Source organism: Molossus molossus, unplaced genomic scaffold, assembly GCF_014108415.1.
Source record: "Molossus molossus isolate mMolMol1 unplaced genomic scaffold, mMolMol1.p scaffold_m16_p_3, whole genome shotgun sequence".
Taxonomy (NCBI): Eukaryota; Metazoa; Chordata; class Mammalia; order Chiroptera; family Molossidae; genus Molossus; species Molossus molossus.
Genome location: NW_023425366.1, coordinates 114719106 through 114738420, shown reverse-complemented (window position 1 = coordinate 114738420; position 19315 = coordinate 114719106). Strand labels below are relative to the sequence as shown.

General features: G+C 40.3%; 1 protein-coding gene across 7 annotated transcripts in view; it reads left to right on the top strand.

Annotated features, from left to right (window-relative positions):
* RBFOX1 (RNA binding fox-1 homolog 1) overlaps positions 1 to 19315 on the top strand; it is a 1464646-nt gene that overhangs the window by 1339970 nt on the left and 105361 nt on the right. For 6 of the 7 annotated variants that reach the window (XM_036278888.1, XM_036278885.1, XM_036278887.1 and 3 more), the window contains 4 exons: positions 1170 to 1223; positions 8079 to 8171; positions 9895 to 9955; positions 18754 to 18807. In XM_036278888.1, the coding sequence (XP_036134781.1) occupies positions 1170 to 1223; positions 8079 to 8171; positions 9895 to 9955; positions 18754 to 18807 (262 nt within the window). The remainder of the gene's footprint in view (positions 1 to 1169; positions 1224 to 8078; positions 8172 to 9894; positions 9956 to 18753; positions 18808 to 19315) is intronic. The other variant, XM_036278890.1, reaches the window with a different exon arrangement.

Sequence of the window (19315 nt, the reverse complement as noted above, 5' to 3'; positions counted from 1 at the left end):
GGGCACGTACCTCGGTTGCTGGTTCGATCCCCACCCCAGTTGGGCTCATGCAGGAGGCAACTAATCAATGTGTCTCTCTCACATCGATGTTTCTCTCTCTCACCTTCCCTCCTTTCCATTCTATCTAAAAAAAAAAATCAATGGAAAAATATCCTCAGGTGAGGATTAAAATTAAAAAATGTCTTGATGTCCTTTCTCAGGAGGACTACCAGATTTAGCAAATAAATAAATACAAGACACAATAGTTGAATTTAAATTTTAGATAATAAGTATTGTATTAAGTATAAGTATGTCCCCAGCATTATTATTTTCAGGGTATAATTATTCTGAAAAATTTGAAATTGAAATTTAACGAGGCCTCTGTATTACACATGACTGTCCAATTTATCTGACATCTGAAACTGTGTTCCCAGACTTGAATATGTGGAGTTGCCTTCACTTTTTATAGAGCACATTCATGCTAATTGTCTAAAATCTATTTGTTTGTTTAACGACATGGACAATCATCTGGAGAGAAGCACATTTCAGCCTGAGGACGAATCGCAACTGTGGTGCTATCCTGATTCTGATGGGTACCCGTCCAGTGGGTCTTGCCTTTATCTGTTTCTACTTCACTGGTCTTGCATGGCCCGGCTGTTTCTAGCTTTTAGGGAGTCTGGGAGACAAAATCTTCAACTTCCTATTCTATTTGGACATTGTACTACCAAAATCCCACTTCATCAAGTGTTTTTCTCCGGTGATTAGTGGAGTACCCTAGGAGGGTCGGCAAATGCATTCAGCATTTTTAATCCATGCTGCTCGGTGCCTGGGAAAGCAATACTTCACACATAAAGACAGGGAAACAGAATTGACCTTTTGAGGGGGCACATCTATAATACTTTCAACAACAAAGATTTAAAAAATAAAGAATTAACCTATTGATTGCCTACTATGTAGCAGGGCCCTAGTAGGTTATCTCACTTGGTGGGCTATGGCATGGAAATATGTGTTGTTGTATTTTTTTTTCTTGGTTCAAGCATATCATTTAATCATAGAACAAAACAAAACATACATCCTTGTATATTAAAAGAGAAAGAAAGGATTCTGACTCAGGGTACCCTCACCAATGTGCATGATACGATTTACTCTGTGTCTCTCCTTGCTTATAAAATGTTTCTATTTCTTTGCAGCAATTTGGTAAAATCTTAGATGTTGAAATTATTTTTAATGAGCGAGGCTCAAAGGTAAGCAATGCCCTTCACTTTAGAATTGTTTAGTTTATTTAAATGTGTGTGTTATGAATCATGGGAAACAACTGCACTGTTTTATTCAATACCTTGTGAAAATAAAATACACTTCAGGGGGAAGCCCTTTAGAGACCACTTCTGGTTTCCCAAATAGTGGGAAATACGATGGGTTCAGTTTAAAATATATAAGGGGATAATTTAGAATTGCTGTTTTATATCTATTTATCTATCTATAGATCTATCTATCTATCTATCTATATATATATATATCAAGTTTCCAGAAGGAAATTACCCATGCTTAAAAAAATAATGTTGTTGCTACATTTTTGTTTTTCAGTGATAATTTTGTTCTTTATATTAAAAAGTGAGTTGATAGTCTCATGAGCAGGTAAATATGTGATTATTCTGTATTAATAAAGTGCAGTTATTTTCCTGGGTTGTAGGGGAGAAAGTTTTCATATACACCAACCTTTTGAAGACAGTTTCATTTAATAGTATGTTTACCAACTCACACATCGCCACTGGTTGGGTCTGGTTATTCCCAGGAAACCAATATCAGTGGTTGCATAGAGAGACTCCCTCACTTTCAAAATGGAAATGTGTTGGGAGAAGAAATTAAAGGCCAAACTTTTCCAACACCTTCTCTGTATCAGAGGCCCTCTGAGTGCGGCCCCCAGACAGCAGCGGCCGCATCACGTGGGGACGTAACGAGAAATGGGGCGTCCCGGGGTCCAAACCAGATCTAGTGACTCAGAAACTCTGACATCGGCGCCCAACCATCTGTGTTTTAACACACCTTCCAGGCCTCTTAGTGGAGTGATAAACACGGTGCGTTCCTGTTCTAGGCAAATGCCAGGGTGTCCTCTGACCGTGCAGTGCCCCTCTGCCCACTGGCGTTTTGTGGTGGCCAAAGTGTCCTCCTGCCCCCTGCACCCACAGGAAACTGAAGTGCACTCGGCGTAGCAGCAGATGCTGAGTGACACGGGACGATGCTGTGAAAAGCCTCATATTGACCTCGGCAAACACGTAGTACAGTGGTGGTGCCTCGTTTCCAGGGTACCACCCCCCACCCCGTCCCTTCTCCTTACCCCCTCAGGCTGTGAAAGTGGATATTAAGAGTAAGCGCTTACTCAGTGCAGAGAGATACTGATTCTAGCCCCATAACTGTCCTTACACAGGCGGTTTGGAACATCTCAGTATCCAGGAGGTCTACTAGGAAGAACTGGTTTTACCTAAGGTGGCAGCGCTAGGCTCTTGGGTATGGTAGCCACGTCTTCCCCACGAAGCAAACATCTGAATGTATTATTCCTTGGACAGTCTGTACCCCTTGCTCCTAAGTAGATTTAGTATTAACTGAATAGGATAATGCTGATTGAATTGAGGCCGGCAAGACATTTCCAGTCTCTTATCCATAGCCAAAATGATGTTGTGACCTGCCAGATTGGTAAAATAAATCAATCCATTATAGTCTCTATAATGTTCTGTTTCTGCTAGTTCAGGGACCTTGTCACTCTATAATTTCAGGCATTTTATAGTCATTCTTGTAATATGTCAGCAGTTTGACCTCTAGGCTTGGGGAGAAAGAATTTAACTCTCCTACAGAGACTGTTTCTACACCAGCAAAGCCAAGTGCATGAAGAGAAAAATGTACCCAGTCTAATCCTTTTCACTCAGGCCTGAGAGATTCTGGGCATATTTCTAGAAGAGAACCTGAAAGGTTGGCCAACTTTATTTTCATCTAAGTCTGTAGCTCTGTTCCTTTAAAAGTTTGTTTTTTTTTTTAATTTCTATTTAATTTATAATTTGTTTTGTAACTTTTGCCAGTTGGAGAAAGCTATTTAATTCCTTTTCCGAACTGTTTTGGGACATTAGAAGAATATCGTTTGCTATTTTGAAAGTACAATGGCGGTGCTATTTTTAAGACTCCTTCCGTCATCCCCACGATTAGCCTGCCTCTGGGGCTTTCGGAATAAGACCACTTAAGTTTGCCTCATCCAGAGACCGACTTTGTGAACTGCTTTTTTTTTTTTTTTTTTAATTTGGAAACATCAAAAATAGCCTCTCTCTCTCTCCGTGGGTATGTTCCCTCTCAAAGAACCGGTCTGGTCTGGCAGGTGCTGGGGCTGGCTGTGTAGGTCTGACTGGAGTGTCATGGAGACAGGCCACTTGGGATTTGCTAAATGGGGGCTGAGGCTCACACAGGGATATTTTTCCTACTTGACATTATCTTTTACGGGAAAGGGCCTATTTAAAGGAACATTTCCATTTTAATGGCTGAAAAACCTGAACCACTCTTATGACCTCATTTTCATCATTTGGTGCTGGAGATGCGGCCAACAAGTGGGTGGGCCCTTAAGAGCTAGGAGCTCACCTTCTGGCTGTCTGTTTGCGGAAAGTCCCCAAGGCAGATCTCCCAGTGATGAGTATGGCTGTGTGATCTGTGGCTGTTGTGTGTGTGTGTGTGTGTGTGTGTGTGTGTGAGCACGTAGTGCATATGTACCTATACACCTAGACCTACACAAGCAGTATAAGCACAATATATATGTTCCAGGAATGTGTAACACCATAACGCATTCATGTATGGATAGCAAGTATATAAGGGAACCACCTTTTAAAAAGATATGCCAGATTTTGAAAATGAGGATTAGATAGCATTTAGGAGTGTGAGGTCCTATAATCCACTTTTCCTTTTAGGAGATTTAAAATCTTTTTGTTTAGCTCTGAATTGTTTTATTTGAGAATATGGCAAAATATAGCTAGTTTTTAATATACCTAGGAGGTATACAGTCTGGCCTCTGATTCAGTGGCTGTCTATAAGTAGGGGTTACACTCCAGGTGCCAGAAGGGCAAAGCGAGACAGGCACGCTTCCCGTCATCCCACAGATTTTCCTGAGTAGCAGGAAAGACAGACCATGAAGGCAAAACTCTGCAGGACAGTATGCCATGTTCTGTGACAAATGAGAGGCTGCCCAGAGTCTAAGCGGCCGGCCAATGTTGTGAGAAGGTGGAAGGGCCTGGGAAAAAGGGGCATGTGAGCTGAAAAAGAAGGATGGGTAAGAAGTACCCAGGGAAGGAAAGGAGGGAGGATGTCCTTCCGAAGAGGAAGAGCGGCATGTACAAAGGTCACTGAGAAGTAACAAGATGGGGAAATCCTAATTCCCCAGAAAAATGAACCTTCAGACTCTTATCAATGGCTCCACTGTTACAGATAGCAGTTGTCTGCACGGGAAGCTAGAGGGATTGGATTTTCATATAAGATGAAAATTCAGGCCCTGGCCAGTGTGGCTCAGTTGGTTGGAGCGTTGTCCTATACACCAAGGGGTAGTGGGTTCAATTTCTGGTCCAGGCACATACCCAGGTTGTGGGTTCGATCCTGGTATAGGTGTGCGAGAAACAACCAATCAATATCTCTCTGTGTCTTCCTTTCTCTCAAAAAAAAAAAAAAAAAAAAAAATCAATAAACACTAAAATCAGTAAAGATGAAAAACCATCCTGGGTGCTTCAGAGCCTTCACGTAAGATATAAAATGTATTTGCATTAATGCAAAAAAATGAAATTATCACCTAAACTTCTGCTACAAGACCAAAGTAGAAAAATAACTAGGGTACAGGAAGGTCAGAGCTCATGATAATCGGGTGGTGCTGGCCTGGCACCTTAGAATCTCCACTGCCTGGCCTCCTGTGCGTGCCTTCCATCACGGGCAGCACATGCCACAGACCCATGTGGTCAACAGCATGGTGCCTTCTTCATGTAGCCCCTCATGCACTCCTGATCTCTAAGGGGCTACATCAGCATTACACTCAGTTCCTGTGCTCCCCAGGCCGGGTCTAAAATGTTCTTTTACTCCCTGTTTTACGACTGAGATACAAAGATTCCGAATATTTTTTAAGAACTACACGTTGTTGTTTCCTTGAGATAGAATCCGAATTGTGAGCCAGGTCAAAAGAAACAACCTCGGCACCAGCTTTCGACACTGCCTGCTCTGTGCCCGATAGAGCCGGTTCCTGGCAGTGGCCGGGATGGTCTCTGATCATAGAGGCCTCCCTCAGATGAAAATCCTGGCAGTCATCTCACCCAGGGGGCCTTACCCCTTCTTTTCTGGGACAGGTAGGAAAGTCCCTGAGGTATTTGGGGGACTGTTTTTGGAGCAATCTGTTTATGAGTCCAACTTCACGCAATTTCAACTTATCAGCTCAGCAGCTTGAAAAGAGAAGTGTTGAGCAGCTGAGAGAGAGGGAGAGAGAGAGAGAGAGAAATTTAGCAGAAGATAATGAGAGTAAGAATAATATAAAAATAATGTATTATCCTTACTTCATTGGTATGGAGTCTTTATAGTTTATGAACTTTCCTTGGGATTCAAAATATATTTCCATCTCCACCTTTATCTCTCCCTGACATGCGTAATGCCTGTGTCAGGCCAGGCTGGTTTGCCTTGGGTTTAGACCAGATTCATGATATCTCAGTTCTTCGGGGTGATGTTAGACAGGCGGGTTGAATGTTCAGTTTCACCTGGCTTTTTTCTTCCCAGCACCATGGTGATAGAGACTGCTAGTGCCCATAGACGCCGGCGATGCCACCACGCCCTCCATCTGTAAGACTTAGACTATGGAATTTTCCTTCCTTGCCTAGTGAGAGAACTGCCCCGATACAGCCCAAGTCCTGGTTGCCCTTATTACTTATTAAATGTATGGAATGGCTGTGGGTGCTAGGGAATTTGGCTTATAGGTGAGGAAGAGAACACTGCTATGTGATGTTGGCTGTACTCCTACATCTAAAATCCAAATTATCATGTCAGATAAATATTCACCTCAAACACTCACCCCAGTCCATAGGTTGCTCTATAGAAGTTGGTAATACAATATTCTACTTCGTACAGAGAACTGAAGACTTTTCATGGTGCTTACTGATGTGAGAGGCCTTGGGAAGCCAATGCCTGGCCCACACCGTAGCTTTTTTGACCAACAGATTTCTGGGCTCCTCTTGGGGCTTCTGATCCTGTAGATATGCGGCAGGACTTGGCATCAAAGTGTTTAATATGCTCCCAGTTCCTTCTGATGTGCAACTAGGTTTGGGACCCACTGATCAAAGACAGCACACCCACCAAATTATGTCGTTTGCTCATCGAAGAGCTGTTATTTCAAAACTATTCAGTTAGCAAGTATATTTGAGTACCGAACACGGGCATACCACCTAGATAGAGCCATTCTGTCGTGGAGCATAAAATCTATTAATCAAATATTTCAGACCTATTCTAATCAAAGATCCTTAGCATGGAGAAATATTATGAAAGATAATCCAGTCTGACCTCCCAAATTAAATACATTTATTTTTTTCACTATAGAATCTTGTCAAGGAGTCATCTGCTCTAGCTTGAATCCATTCACAGCTGGTGTCCTCTATAGATGAGCCCATATTAACGCAGAAAAGTACTCTGTTAAGCAGACCATTGGACACACTTCTCAAATATCCTGAGCTTTGGAGAACACTTGAGTGAGTGTCTTAGGAGTTAACAGTAGTTAGCAATGACTAATTGATACTTACAATTAGTCTACTTTATTCGTAATACAGAGTATCTGCCTGCCCCAGCCAGGTTTATAGCCAACGTTTACCTTTACACAGAGTTCAGATATCCCCGCACGTGGCATTATTTCGTTCCGTTGACACTGGGAAAACCAGAACGAGCTTGGCAAATTTACACTAGAAAGTGTTTCAAAAGGTTGGTGTATATTTCTGAACAAGATGAACACTTATTTTTAGGGGTTTTAAAAATAGTGTGTCATATTTTCTGTACTCTTCTTAGGAACAGTGTCAGTGAAGAGAAAAAAAGATGGATTCTGACAATGTGATGTTTAGTGGGGTTGATTTTTGAGGCTGAAATGTTAACACAAAATATGCCAATGGTGAAGCGAAGGGTCTATGTGTCACCTGTCAGTAAAAGAGGACGTGCCCAGAGTGTTACTGTAAATAACATTCTATTAACCAAGCTTCTTTACTTTCTACCTGTTGATATGACAAATGAATACCAGCTTGATGTGTTAGAACTTTATCATAGGCTTACTCATTTCCCTTTTTGGTTAATAAAGTACTCTGGGAAGTTGACAAATTTAGAAGCATGTATATTATTTTGGGTGGGGGAGGAGGGAGTATTAATACAAAAAAGTTACTTGAACTGTTGGCATTATTGATCAATTGGTGTTTGTTTCTATTCATTTCATGTGATTCTTTTGTTTATTAGACCCAAGAATTTACGATTTATTATAAAAAAGGTCTTTCCTTTTTTTTTTAGGCTTCTAATTTTTATTTTTGAGAAGTAAAGGCTGTAGAATTGATCAATTTGAATAACCCTAAAAATGCATGAAGAAGAGATGTTCTTAAAACCACATGGCATGAGTCTGTAGGCAATGTTAGAAGATTTTGGCATTCATTGTTGAATTTCGTGCACACGTTTTATTTTATTTTATTCTTAATTTGCATGTCAAGAAAGTGGTTCCCTTTTTTTTTCTCATTATTTCATTTTATTCTCTGTGAAGACACCGTAAATTTATTTTGATCTCGTTTTCTTTCTGTTAGATTTATTTTCTTCTGTAGTGACATTTAGAAAGGTATTTTGGGTATCATTCTTTGAATTCTTCAGGGGTTACAGCTAACTGGTGACAGAAAAAAAAAATATCTTGTTCACATTTGTTGCTTACTGATTGCACATCTTAGTACTCTTATAATTTCTCTAATTTGCATGTTACAGAACGGAAGCCAGGACAAGACATAGAAATTAAAGCGAGAGAACGTTACACAGTGGTCATTGACTGAAATAATAATCTGCATGTTGTTTTCCCTTCTCCCTCCTGCATGCAGGGATTTGGTTTCGTAACTTTCGAAAATAGTGCCGATGCGGACAGGGCGAGGGAGAAATTACACGGCACCGTGGTAGAGGGCCGTAAAATCGAGGTGCATGTTCAAAATATTTTCCTTTACATCTTTTTGATAAATGTCTGCTTCACGCTCATTTGTTGTTTCAGATGCATCATTGTGTCTTGTATGTGACCCTGTTCCCTTCTCATTGTTTATATATATATATTTATATATAAAAAGGAAAACTGGCCTTACTTTTTATTTTTTCCATTTTATTTTATTATGTTACTCTTATTACTGCTGAAAGGTGGATGGCAAATGTGAGACCAAAACGAGGTTAATCTGAACGTTTTTTTTTATTTTATTTTGTTTCTATATTTTATTTTTCACGTTTTATAGTCTGTGGGTGCAGTAGGTTCCAAAGAGTGGAGAGAGCATTGCAAAACCAAACAAAATACAGAGAAGTTTCTTTCCTTTCTTTTTGTTCTTTTCTTTTCTTTTCTTTTTCTTTCCACTGCAGGGTTGACGAGGGATCCACAGTGGTGTGCAAATTAAGCCAAATTGTGAAAGAAACAGCAATCGAAAGAACAATTGCTTTTTTTTTAAATGAGAGGTTTTTCTTTAAACCTTTCATTTTTTTTTTTTTTTTAAGAAGCCAGTTTGAACTTTTGTATTCTTTTGATCATAAAGTGAATAAGCAAACAGGATTTCCTGTTCAATATCTGGCCCCTCTTCATCAATAAAAATTCCGGTACTCAGAATCTTCACCACTGGATCTCCCTCAACGTGGCCACAGGGTCATATTTGTTAAAACTTAAAAAAAAAAAAAAAAATTACCAGTTACAAATGCTTTAGTCTTTGGAGTAAGATGTTGCATATTTTGCCTTTTATTTTCCCCCCCTCGACGATAACGCTTAGGCCCCTCACCAAACTCTCAGTAACCATGGTAACTGTATACAAACCCATGCTGGCGATGGCGGTGAATGGTAAGTGGTGAAGTCCATCTGCCGTTACACGTATTTAGTGCTAATATATCTATATACATATATATATACCACGTGAATTTTTTTGACTTGTTGTATTAAGTTTTCTTGATGCTCTATTTTTTTGGATATTGGTACGCCTGTAATTGAGTGTACGTTCTAAGCTAGCCTGGAAGGCACTGACTGGATTGAGATATGACCGGTGCACATCTTACTCAGATCGTTAACTCCATATTGTGTTAAACAATGCACCCTCTCTTTTATCCTTTTGTTAGCTGTGACTTTAAAGCTTGAATGGTTTTGTTAATTCTTGCGATGTCAAAGGCTCTTGTTCCAAGTGTTGAATGCTAGATGTTGCTTTCCCCAATGGTTCTTCCCTCCTAAAGTGTTGCACACGGCGAAAACTTGTTTGTCCCTTTTTTTGACATTTATGTTCCCTTGTACCTTGTCTCTCCCTCCTCCTATTCCACTGCATGTTCCTTCATATGAACTTTCTTTTCTGTTAAAAAAAAAATATTGTTTCTGTGTTACCATGGAGTACACGCATGCTTTTAAATCTTCAATTGTGCAGTTCCTTTTAATTTGCTTTTACTGTCTCCTTATTAAACGTTTAAATGACATGATATTGCTTTATTGAAATGATTTGTAAGTTAAAATGGTTATGACGTAAATGTAATTATAAAAATGTATGATTTTGTTATGCACCTACTGCCTTTTATAAATTAAAATGCATTTTTATTTTTTTTAATAAGTAATCACAGTCATAATGCATGCAACTAATTGAATGGTGGGTTGGCCCTGGAATATGTGCTCATTTGAGTTTTCTGTGTACATAGGTAAATAATGCCACAGCACGTGTAATGACAAATAAAAAGACTGTCAACCCTTATACAAACGGTGAGTACACACTGGCCTTTTAGTAGAAATTGCCTCGACCTCTGAATCTATTAAGTAATTTAACTAGGGAATCTTTTTCAACAAGCCGTGTTTGCCTTAGCACGGGGACTGTGTCCTCACTGCTGACCTGCTACAGGGAACCACCTGAATCCATAAGATCGTTTTCACAACAGGGACGGATTGAGTTTCCAGGTTAACGGCGCATGCTCTTCTCCTGGTCTCTCTAGGACACTCCTTTTTGGGGGTGAGATACAGTTGTTATTTGGGAATTAGATGGTAATTTCATTTGTTGTTATGATAGTTGAGGGAGGCTGGAGGTTTGGTGTGTTTGTTTTTTAACCATCACCTCCTCACTGATCATTAGCCATTCCTGGATATGGGGCTGCAGAATTTGGTTCCTTCTTTGAGTCTACTCTGGAGTTATTAGGCTTTTGAAGTGGCTTGGAGGGTCCTTCATGACGAATTTCATGGTGAGAGCAGAATGTGTGAGTACATTATTTGTTACTCTCAGGGTTAGCCAGTGTCATTTTGGAGCAGGGGACGACATTGCATTGAGCCCGTGGGACAATGCATTTCAGCCCTTCCTGACGGGGAAAATGTCCCAACACTCCCACACTGCGAGCTCCGTCTATATGGAGAGTCATTAAAAATGTTCAAACATTTTGATTCTTTAATCCTCCTCAGGGTAAATCTCTCATAAGATATACAGGGAGAAGAGCTGCTGATATGCTGATCACATGCTTAATTGTACCAAATATTATAAAGAAAGTAATGCAGTATTAAAGTATATATGCTTAGTGGAATATTATACCCATTAAAATGAGCAGAGTGGAAACGGAAAGAGCCCCATAATGAATGAAAATTTTTCAAATAAAAAATTACTTGTATAGCATGATTTGAACTAAATTATGATGGGAATTACACCTAAATGCTAATGGTTGAATTGAATTGTGAGATTGGAAGATATTTTTTTTCTCGGTTTTATAGGTTTTTAAGAATAACTTTATTACTGTCATAAAGGGAAAGTCTTGAATTTTCCATTTTTAACATTTTAATTACACATAAAACATGGAAATGCAGAGTCATTTGTAATAAGGAAGAATGAAACATTAAAGAAAAGGCTAAAATACATTTTAAAATACACCACTGCCAATGTGGTTTCCTGTCTCCCTCCTCAGAGGTCGCTGCTAGTACAGATCATTGCCTATACTTTTATTTTGCTTTGTTTTTTTTGCATATATATGGAATAAGTATATGCTCACAGCATTCACAGTATTGTGTACATGCTTTTTATATAAATGGTATCATGGTGTACATATCATTTTTAATTGGCTTTCATAAATCCATATGGAGTTCCTTCCATGTTAATATATACAGACCAAATTCATCCTTTTTTGTGGTTACATAATATTCCATAAGTGGATATATGGGTTTATTCCAACTATCCATACTGATTGACTTACATTTTTTTCTATTATAATCATTAACATTTGGTAGCTTTTGTTCTTGTTTTTCTTCTTTCTGGTACCAGCAGCTGCCAGTGTGGCTAAATCAGTTTGTTCATATTTTTTAAGAGGGCACCATTAAACGGAGATATACTCTCAATATAATAGAACTCTAAGTTGCAAGATCAGAAGAATTATTTATTCTGCTGGCCCATTTTTCCCAGCTCCAACAACCCGAGACATATCCTTAAATGGAATAGAAAAGTTTCACCACAGACTTCGGATGCTCAGTGCAGAAATGAAGCCACCTCTGATTTATGTGTCATGAAGCCTTTCTGCTTGGCTAACAATGAGAGCCCTGCACTCCTGAGTTAACACATGATGACCTCACCCTGACTGTTGGGCACTCTTTAAAATTATGAAGTAGTAAGCGTGCATGTTTTCATGCGTGTACGTAGGGGCTCGTGGTACCGTTTATGAGAGAAAAGGAAGCGGGGAAGCTAAATATTATTCCTTAGGCCATACGTATACATATTTCTTTTAAAGAAAGAGTTATTGATCAACATCATACCCAGGGGCTGAAAACTGGACCTGTGGGATTGTGCATACAATTCAAAGCACATTCATTAGTAACCAACATTTCTGGAATACTAACTGTATGGCATTATGTCAAGTATATTAAATACCCTGGGCCTACATGAAATCTTATATAAAGGAAATATTATCCCAATTTTATTTTATTTATTTATTTTTTCTGTATTGATCTTAGAGAGAAAGGGGGAGAGAGAGAGAGAGAGAGAGAGAAAGAGAGAGAGAGAGAGAGAAACATTGATGAGAGAGAACATCGATTGGCTGCCTCCTGCAGGCCCCCCACTGGGGATCGGGCCCACAACCTGGGCATGTGCCCTGACCAGGAATCGAACCAGTGACCTCTTGGTTCATGGGTCGGCACTCAACCAGTGAGCCACACCGGCTGGGCCATTATCCCAATTTTAAAGATACAAACAATGAGGCTAGATAAGATAAAGTAATCAGTGAAGTTGTTTCCTTTTGTTAGGAAGTAACAGGATCTCCTGGCCATGCCTGTGTGTATGTGAGTGTATTACTTTCCCCGTCATCCTACAGAACCACGCTCCAATAGCAATTGGGTAGGGTAACACACAGGTTATTCAGTATGGACCCCGACTTCTGGCCAGATGTTGGCATAAACAGCCCACATGCCATTCCAGGTAGCCATGCATTCTTAGTTTCCAGGAATGAAGCGTTTGGGTCTCTCATCCATGTACCTGAAAGGGGCCACTAAGAGGCTTATTCTGACACAAGGCCTAGGTGTGGTACCTAAGGGGTAGATGGACAATCACAGAGGAACTGACTTAGAGAGTCAGATGCAAGCCCTAATTACATGAAGACAGTTGGGGCTCTTGGAGACCCTTGGTGTTCAAAGAAAGCAGTCCTCAAAGTTTTTTCAGTTTTTAGTTCTTGATTATCATCACTACAAAGACATTTTCTGATAAACTGCAATACAACCTAACTGAAAATGTGCAGAGATCTTCTTAGATCCTTAACAAGAGTGATTATGGTAAGAGGGGATAGTATCACCACACACATACACAAAGAAAGTGGTACCTCTGTGAGATGATGGATATGTTAATTAGCTTGAGTGTGGTGAACATTTTACAAAGTATAGGTCTACCAGATCAACAAGTTACACACCTTAAATACGTACAAAATTTAGTTTTCAATTATACATCAATAAAGCTGGAGGTGGGGGGGAGTCAGGACCAGAGAAATTGCATTGAAAGGAGAAAATTAAGTGATCAGTGAGATTCATTAGCTACTTAATTTTTTCTCACAAACCATAGAACTTATGCTTCAGCAAAATTATACATTACCAGATTCGGCACATTTAAGATCACTTTCAAAGGGTGAAATAGAACTACCAATGCCAACATCACAGTCATGCATCCCTTTGGTCATGTAGGCAACAAAAGTTTGAGTAGCTGCAAAGTTTCCAATGATTAATAAGATCGGACCCTAAATGCAGTAAGACACGTGGCTAGAAGGCTTGTGCTCTGGACGACCACAGTTAATAATATCATAGAGGATGTGGATTCTATTGCCCAGAACATTTTAACTTGGATATAAGAGAAGACTGTAGAATGACATGTAGAGATTTGTACACTCTGCTCATCAGAAAGCTCCACAAAGAGAAAATTGGGCTACTCCTATATTGCTGATTTTTCCTGAGGATCCCAGGACTTAGAGAGGGCTTGGGGTTTACTCTGCTCATTGGAGATCAAATGTTTGCTCTGCCAAACAAGCTGAGAACCAGATTCTCGGGGATTTCCTGGATATTGGAGAAGTGTGGGTGTTGGATGGAGCTCTTTTATTTTCCTAGACATCTTAGGAAGGATAACAACTGGACGGAGAGATCCAAGATTATAGAAAGAGGTAGATTTTGTATCAGCTTTGCCTTTCACTGGCTGCTGAACGACAGGCAGGTTGTTTAAACTCCTCCATACACCAATTTTCTCAAGTGGGAATTACAGACATAATAGGACCTACTACATAGGATATTTGTGACTATTATGGGAGATAAAGTACTCAACACAGTGCCAAGCTACAGAGTGCCCTACAAATGGAATTACATAATAATCTCAAAGATAAGTAGACATCCTGTTTGCTTTTTGCTAGAGGTAGTGAGTTGAATTTTTTGACGGACACACTGGTTTAAGGATCAAATATTCAGATGCCAGTGGAGGCTGGGCAGGAAAAATAAATGAGCAAACAGAAGGTCTAAGAAGCTCCCAGTCTTTTTAGACTGTGTTTCACTTACATACTGGGAAAAGCAAGACTTTTCTTGGCTAGAAGGAAAAGCAGCACAGGGTAACAATAAAAGGTTGCTGACATTTAGCCTCCAAGCCAGGCACACAATAGAGAATAGTTGTAGCTGTGACCAACTGGGGGTGGAATGGGGTGGTCTCTGGTCACCTCCAGCAATCTAAAGTTGCCATTTCTATGAATATTTTAAGAGAACCAGAAATCCTGTATTTTTTATGAAATCTGAAGAATGACACTAAATATATGTGGCATTGAAAAAAAAAAAAATTGCCCAGCCAGTGTGGCTCAGTGGTTGAGCATCGACCCATGCACCAAGAAGTCGCCGGTTCTATTCCCAGTCAGGGCATATGCCCAGGTTGTGGGCCCGATCCCCACTGTGGGCATGCAGGAGGTGGCCAGTTGATGTTCTCTCTCATGGATTTTTCTATCTCTTTCCCTCTCCCTTCCTCTCTCTCTAAAATCGATAAAGGAAAAAAAAAATTTTTTTAAATACTAAGTGAACTGAACAAAATGCGCCACTGACTTTCCATGGGGCACTGCGTTCCGCAGCATGGCCACGCAGGCCCCTGGCACTCTCAGAACATGCCTTTAGAAAACACTGATGTGCAGCTTTGGAAACTCCTGTGGTGTATTGAGGGGGACGTTCTCAAATGGGTTTCTTTGAGCTCTAACCCAGCAAAGCCCTAGAGAAGGCCTGTGCAGGTACTTTTGGGGGTGTTGTGCACATTCAGACTTGCCTTTTAACCCCTCGTAGAGCCACAGTTAACACCGGGGAGGTGGGCCAGTGTTTCTACAGAGGTGGGCAGCTGGCCTTTGAGAAGCTGAATCGGAGGATAGGAACACTGACGTGGCCCCTCCAGGCCCGGCCACGGAGTGGTCTCTCTAAACAGCTCCTGGGTCACATAAGGAGAGAGACCCCATATGTCTGGTCTCTGCGCCACTCCTTTATATCACGGGGGGCCCTGGGAGAACGGGGCCGTGGGCTTTATCAGCTGTTCTCTTTTTGTTGTAAGCCTCATTGTTCAGTTTAATGTCCTTGATCAAAATCTGTGAATCTGTAAGGCCTGGGGATGTACACAAGCTACCTGAGAAATTAAAACTGGGATCGTTTTGTCCATCTTCCTGATAGTGCAGGCTCCTGTCTCCAGCAGGGTTATCTCAAGGGTCTCCTACAGGTACTAGATGGAGTCACAGGGACTAGAGGTCATTTGCATGCAATTTGCATATATTTACATAAACCTGCCTGAGCTCTGTAAGTCTGAACAGAGGTGATTTTCAAGGACTGGATTCTTATTACCTTTCCCTTGAAGACAGTCACCCCTAATGGGGTCCTTCTTTATTAGGTGTATGCCAGGAAGCAGGTCATTGGAGTTTAGAAGGAGACAGAATCCTAACCAAAAGGGAATGAGTCTATTAGAAAAAGCTTTATATTTCTCAGTTCCTTTAGAGCAAAACTAAGTATTTATGGAACACCAACTATTCACCAAATACAGTTTTAGATGCTGGGAATTCACATCGGATGTCGGACCTGCTCACTTGACCAATAATTTTAATGAAGGAGATGGTTATAAAAACAATTAGCAAGCAGGGGGAAAAAAAGGGTAAACCCAGGTAGTGTTAACAGCTATACAGAACACAAACCTGGGAATTGAATCAGGGAGTAGCTCAAAGGGGGTGGGGGATGGGAAGGGCGTGGCCTTAGGTAGCTTCCCCTGGGAGGGTATTGGAGACTAAATCACATCAGACATAATGGATCAGTCTAGATAGACAGATGAGAAAGAGGGATATTAGACAGGTAGCTGTAGACAAAGGTTCCTTGGCTTAAGGAAATGAGGAAGATAAAGGCAGATGAGAGAAATATGATTTTTAGGCCATCTTAGATACCTCTGAAAAATCTCTTTCTTTGAGAAAAATGAAAGACCATTGGCATAACTTATCTTTGACAGTTACATCAGAATTAATTGATGGGTCCAGGTTCAGTGAATGGTGCGCTCCAGCCTTGTGTGCAAAAAAGAAGAATTTCAGACAGCTGAGAACAATGTATACAAGAGACAAAACCTTACTTAACTGGTGTTTAAAAAACCCTTGTCCCCACTACCAGTAACAGGTAGAGCCTAGGCAGAGGATAAGAGGGAAACATAAGAAAGAAACAGTAATAAGTTAATAATTCATTTAATATAGGTCCACATAGATTTCTTTCACAAACTCTAGATTTTTGTGAAGAACTAGAAAGAGAATGCTAAATATGTTTAGATAACCCTATAGCTTTATTTTTAATCAGTTTGCTCTATATTTTTTTAATATGGGAGTTTACTTATTTTTTCTTGATCCTCACCCGAGGATATTTTTCCATCGATATTTAGATGGAGTAGAAAGGAGGGAGGAAGAGAGAGAGAGAGGAACCTCAATGTGAGAGACACATTGACTGGTTGCTTTCTGCACGTGCCCTGACCAGGGCTGGGGATTGAACTTGCAACCCAGGTATATGCCCTTGACCAGGAATCAAATCTGAGACCCTACAGTCTGTGGGCTAATACTCTAACCACTGAGAAAACCGGCCAGGGCAGTTTGCTCTGTTTGTTTTGTTTTTTTTTAATTCAAATAACTTGAAATGTGGACATAAGTTCCTTGATTCTCAAGAATTTGGTATTTTTTTATTTGAGAAGCAGTGGAATTTTAGTTGGTCAAATTGAAGTCATTTTCTACATTCATAGAACACATATTCTGAAATGTTTGGTGCAATATTTATTTTGATGTCACTATTGAACTCCCTGTAAGATGTGGTTAATATGAGAGAGGAAGTTTCAGTATGAAGTTTAAGAAACCGTTTGGGACAAGAGGTCTCAGAATTCATGTCTCTTTCTGTAGCTCTAAAATATGACTAGGGATTTCCCATTAATAAGCCTCCCAAGTAATTCAAAGATAATCCTTGAAAAACTCTATCCTGAGGACATCATGGGGACTGTAAACCAGCTAATTTATTAAAATTGGAACTGAAAGTTCATAGAAACCAAACATTTTCTCAGAATGTTCTAGAAAACTCCTTAGGTCCACCTCGGGGCATTTCTATTGAGATATTGAGCCTTTTCGTGGGTCAGTAGATGTTGGTCACCTCTCAGCTGTTCTTACAGGCATATCACTTGGTTCAGACATTGGGATGTCACCCCTGTCCCCCTGGAAAAAACTCAGAGTTCTCCATGTCAGAAACTCCTTCCCATACATCCCAACTTTCACCATTGCCTTTGCTCAAGGGCATTTATTAAAAGACCTCCTGAGCTTAACCTTCAGCCCAAGGACACAGGTTTTCCATAAAAGGCGCACACCTGTCCTTCATTGCCTTTCAGGAGTTCTATATACTGGATGTTTTCATAAAGACATGCCAGCAGAGGCAGGACATGATTGCCAAACCCTAAAACATGATCATTCTTCTGAGATCCTTCCCTAAATAGTGGCCAAGGAGTCTGTTGTAATGTGGGTACAACTTGCAACTATTCTTCTATGTTCTTTTCTTGAGTAAGAATGTTTTTTTTTTGTTTGTTTGTTTGTTTTTTATCCTCACCCGAGGATATTTTTCCATTTTTTGTACAGATAGAGTGGGAGGGAGAGAGAGGAAGAGAGAGAGAGAGAAAAATCGACGTGAAGGGACACATCGAGTGGCTGCCACCCGCACGACCAACCAGGGCCGGGGACAAACTGCAACTGAAGTACGTGCCCTTAGCGGGAACTGAACCCGGGTCTCTCCGGACCACAGGCCGACGCTCTAACCGCTGAGCCAAACTGGCCAGGGCTTGAGTAAGAATGTTTGAGGGCCAGGATTCATTAGACAGAAAATGCTCCTTGCAGAACTCTTGGAGAATGACAGGATTCTGTTCAACTGATATACAGGTTACTTGAAGGTTTCCTTAGATATCATGCATTGATTATGAATTGTTAAATTGTTATGGTTCCTGAAGGTACTGAAATATATTCCACACACACTTAATCTGTACTGGATAAATGTCATTTTCTTGGGGATTTAAAAAGCACTTCGGAATTCTACAGTCCCTGGGTCATAATTAGGAATGACTATTACCAGAATATGTTGCTGCAAAGAATTCTACTCATGTGAGCTTTCAAATGTGTGTGAACTCAACACACAGAGACATGCGATGCATTATTTAGTGGTGACCCATGAAAGAATGAAAAAAAAAATTGAAATTATTGTAGTGGCTCTAGAAAAGATTGATATGTGGGGAAATTAATTACCACATCATTTTCCAAAGGTTCACCTGTAGCTGGTCAGTAGTTTCCGTACTATTAACTTGTATAGGCAGAAAATCAAAGAAGGGAGAAAATCTATTTCCCTATGTGCTGTATTGTTTTCAAATACATTTTTTATGCATGCCCAAACTATATATTCTCTGTATTTTGAAATCTAAAAAGACACCAACCCATTAGCTGTGCAGTTAATTTGCAATGATAGCAGTGGTTGAATGAAAGGGGATATTAATGTTTTTGTACGTTTGTTTCAAGGCTGGAAATTGAATCCAGTTGTGGGTGCAGTCTACAGTCCCGAGTTCTATGCAGGTAAGCAGTTTCTCTTTGCATGATGTCTTCCCAGTCTTTTCTCTCTGTGCTTTGCCTGCCAATAAGGAATGGGTTTCGTTTAAAATCTGAGCCAAGAAAATTCTGATCCTAAGCAGTACTGAGTGATTTTATTTTATTTTTACTTTTTTTTTTTTTTTTTTTTGCAAAACCCAAAGTGTTTAAAACCTTTTGAAAAAATAAAGGGGGGGGGTCATGTCAGTTCCACCGTGGAACAAGAAGGGAGCTGCTGCTCCTTATGACATTTCCCACTGATTTTGCCTTTAAAAAGCATTGACACTTGGTTCAAGAGCTCATTGAACGAAAGTGGAGCTGCTCATGCCCATTCTATGCCAGTATGCCTGGATGTATTTTTTAGCCAAACATTTCTATTTGGGTTGCATTCCCAGCACCACCACTACCACCCCCCCACCCCCCCGCACGCCCGCCGCCCCGGCAAAGCAGAAAATTGGATTACTTATCCCAATAATGGGGCGGTGAGTTGGAATCG